Consider the following 3,611-nt stretch of genomic DNA (forward strand, 5'->3'; position numbering starts at 1 on the left):
ACAACCCCTATTCTCATCTAACCATGTTTCAGACAGAGAAATTATTTGGAACTTGCCTCTCAAACTATACAGAAAATCTTCAATCGAAGCAAAACTTCTATAAAGACCTCTGCAATTAATATGAATTAATGAAAATGTATTAGCTATTTCAACCTTATCCCTGAATTGCTCCTCTGTCTTTACATGTGACATTAATTGTATTAAGCACATTCCTTTCAGGGTCAATACCTGCTTCAAAATCATATGGTTTATGATCTGAGTCATCGAGCATTATGCATAATTATTCTAAGAATATCTATTTGACCTCAAAAAAGAAAGGGATCCTTAACAATCGCACATTTATTTATCGACATATTTTAAAGTCCATTGATCTTATCTTCTTCCATGTCCAATTTACAACTTCCTTTTGTCCTTTTCCACCCGAAGTAGCATCTGTTCTTGTAAAGGATGAACTAATTGTTTTTAAGCTCATAGCCATGATTGGTCGTAACCGTCTGCCTATCTTGGTAATGTTATCTCGTATAAATGTCCAATTCCCCAAGATCCTTAATCGTTATAACCTTGGCTTCTACTGGTGTTCCATTAAGTTCAATCATCACTTTACAGTTCCTGGTCCAGGTTGCTTGAATCTTTGTCTCCTTCCGTAATATGCGAGCTTGTCTAGCAATATCTGCATTTCTTTTTGTAAGATGTTCATTCAAATATACTCCGCTTCCTCTCAAAAGGCTGGACCGCCTCAGCAAGTCAACTTTGTGTTTACGGTTTACAAATCTCACTACAATTGCTGGAGGAGCATTAGTGTGCCTCCTAGGAAGGGTATAGCATGCAGATATATTATTACTATGCAGGGGAAGTTTTTTATTCGAAAAGAAATTCACAACCTCCCGTTCCAACGACTGTAGCTCCTCCGTCGAGGGCTCGTCTTCTCCTCTTTTTGCACCGGTCCCAGACTCGGTGACTCTCGCATAACTCCTGTGTTTAGTTTCCAGACCCGTAATAATCACTTCTTCAAGTCGAGCCTGCTGTGCTAGATCATCCACCTTCCTTTCCAAAAACTGGATTGTCTTGTCTTTCTCCTTAATCGGATTTTTTAGTTCTTTGATTTGGTCCATCATCGACATTAGTATTCCTTGTTGCTTTCAGAGTATTTTTTCCTGAGCACTTTATATTTATTTCACAAATATTGTGCTTTAAAAGAATTTGTGAAAAAAAATTGCAGTAATTTGACTCAGATCATAATATAATTGGAGCACAAATTATGTTTAAAATATTTTTGGAAAACTTTGCTGGTTAAAACTGGGTCCACAACAGACCTTCTTTCAGTCGCTCTCTTTAGGGGTCACCACAACAGATCATCTACTTCCATCTCACCCGATCCCTAGCATCCTCTTCTATCACACCAACCCTCTGGATGTCCTCCTTCACTACATCTATGGATCTTCTCTGTTCCTGGCAGCTCCTCTGCTCACTGCACACTCAACCTGACCTGCTCTTCTGATATACTTATTTCTAAACCAAATTATCACATCATCTTGAAGTTTGCCACCCCCAGCTCGACCTCTTGTTATCTTTGTGAGTACCATAACTTCCAAACAGCAGGTCTCACTAGTATCTTGTAGACATTCACTTTCACTTTTGCTTGACTTCCAAAATTTTGATAATTTACCTGCAAGCTGTAGTTCTGTGCAGATCTTACGCTGAGCTATACTTTCTGAAAGAAATGCCAGGCGTTTGATGTCTTTAAGGCGAGATGCCATACTGTACAGCAATGTACCCATGGCTTTGTCCACTCCTGAGGCCCCATGGACACGTTGGACCTATTGAAAACAGAGAGGAAATTTAAGAATTATTAAGAATTTGTTAAAGACAAATAAGGAAATTGCTAATAATCACTACTTTCCTTATCTTGACCCTGGGGGCCTAATAAAGATAAAATAATGGATGGTTTACTACCAACTAAAGAAATATGAAAGTAAAAGTGTAACTATGGCGTAATGTACACAAAAGTTACAAGAAGGTCAGGGTAGGTCTATCTAAAACTATAACCAGTGTAGCATAAATAAATGAGAAGTTTGTATACAGCTGAGCTGTACAGTCAAGTGTCAGTCGTTTTCACAGCTGTGCATTCAGGTAGTTGAGTTACCCCATAAGCGTTAGGACCAACCTGAGTAATTGCCTCCTTCAGGGAAGAACTCAGCGAGTCATTCTTCAGCGTTTCTTTCGCTTTCTGCTCGCTGAGTCCAATGGACGTGAAAAGTGTCAGCGTATCTGCCATTATCCCGCGGAATTCACCGGTTAAAATCGGAACAGCACAGACACACCACCGCCACACACGACTTTGCTTCCTAAAGAGAGACCAGAGACCACTTCCTCTGGAAAGAAAAAAAACGTGAAGTACAAAGAATATTAGCCAATAGAACTCTGCGGGTTTGGATCTCACTGACCAATCGTGAAGGAGATTTACTAAGATTACCGCCTACTACGATCGAAAGAACCAATCAGGATTTGTGTTGACACCAGTGAGGGACGGGTTACCGGAATCTGGGTGATGTTGCATCAGATTTTAGTAATTCCTGACAATATGAATTTTTGAGGATCATTACTTGTTATCTATACTAGATAATATTTTAAACAATTATTACGGAAAATTTATACTTTTCACAACTTTTCATATAAAATAATTGCGCCTTTCCGACTCAGTGTAAGGTCTTTGTCGTCCATCATAATCTATGCCAAAACATCTCCGTGAAAGTTATTTACTGGAATGCCGCGTAGCTTCCTGGAAAATACTTCTGTATTTATTATTGTAACCTACCATACACGCCGGATTACACTACTATGCGTTTAAAAAGACTTTACTTTACTGTAAAGTTTGTTATTAATCACTAAACAGAAACTGCAAACAGCAGAATTATGGCCAAACATGCGGTGCTGTCATCTGGATCAAAAATGTGGAGGTCTATGTCTTGTTCGAAGTCCGAATTGCGTCTCGATCTCACTCTTGCGTGTGGACAATCCTTCCGGTAAGATGGTCAAAATCACGTCCAGCCTTTAAACATCAAATGCAAGTTGAAGCGGTTTAAAGTCTTTGAATTAACTCACATCTTATTCCCGCAGATGGAGGGAAACAACAGAAGGACACTGGACCGGTGTGATGGGAGGGCGTGTTTGGACTCTGACCCAAACAGATGAGACTCTTTGGTACCACGTGTACAACAACCAGGACACGCAGAAGGAGGGAAGTGACAGGAAGAGAAGATATAGTGTTTCTGTCTTGGACAAAAATACAGCAGAGAAGAGATTCAAATGTGCTCCAGAGAAGGAAGAAGATGAGCCTTTGGCTGTTTCTTCAGTACAGAATAGAGAGCTGGACGAAGAGATGCTGAGAGATTACTTCCAGCTGGATGTGAGGATGGGGGACCTGCACAAGGAGTGGGGAGCAGCAGATTGTCACTTCAAACACATTGCAGAGGTCTTCAAAGGTCAGTGTGTGAGTTTGTGTTTGCACAGCCTTGCTACTACAGTGGGGCAAAAAAGTATTTAGTCAGCCACCGATTGTGCAAGTTCCCCCACCTAAAATGATGACAGAGGTCAGTAATTTGCACCAGAGG

The 3,611-nt window shown here is 40.3% G+C and overlaps 2 protein-coding genes across 2 annotated transcripts in view; one reads left to right on the forward strand and one right to left on the reverse strand.

The window, feature by feature from the left end:
* Positions 1-3,159, reverse strand: part of qars1 (glutaminyl-tRNA synthetase 1) — a 13,676-nt gene extending 10,517 nt beyond the window's left edge. Inside the window, exons 1-3 of the mRNA XM_005740525.1 lie at positions 3,103-3,159; positions 2,165-2,372; positions 1,667-1,817 (exon numbers count right to left, since the gene is read on the reverse strand). Of these exons, the coding sequence (XP_005740582.1) occupies positions 1,667-1,817; positions 2,165-2,275 (262 nt within the window). The 5' untranslated portion in view covers positions 2,276-2,372; positions 3,103-3,159. The remainder of the gene's footprint in view (positions 1-1,666; positions 1,818-2,164; positions 2,373-3,102) is intronic.
* Positions 2,395-3,611, forward strand: part of ogg1 (8-oxoguanine DNA glycosylase) — a 4,898-nt gene continuing 3,681 nt past the window's right edge. The window contains exons 1-2 of the mRNA XM_005740524.1: positions 2,395-3,023; positions 3,118-3,482. Coding sequence (XP_005740581.1) covers positions 2,914-3,023; positions 3,118-3,482 — 475 coding nt within the window. The 5' untranslated portion in view covers positions 2,395-2,913. The remainder of the gene's footprint in view (positions 3,024-3,117; positions 3,483-3,611) is intronic.

The sequence above is a fragment of the Pundamilia nyererei genome, unplaced genomic scaffold (genome assembly GCF_000239375.1).
Source record: "Pundamilia nyererei isolate P.nyererei 1_Seehausen unplaced genomic scaffold, PunNye1.0 scaffold00100, whole genome shotgun sequence".
Taxonomy (NCBI): Eukaryota; Metazoa; Chordata; class Actinopteri; order Cichliformes; family Cichlidae; genus Pundamilia; species Pundamilia nyererei.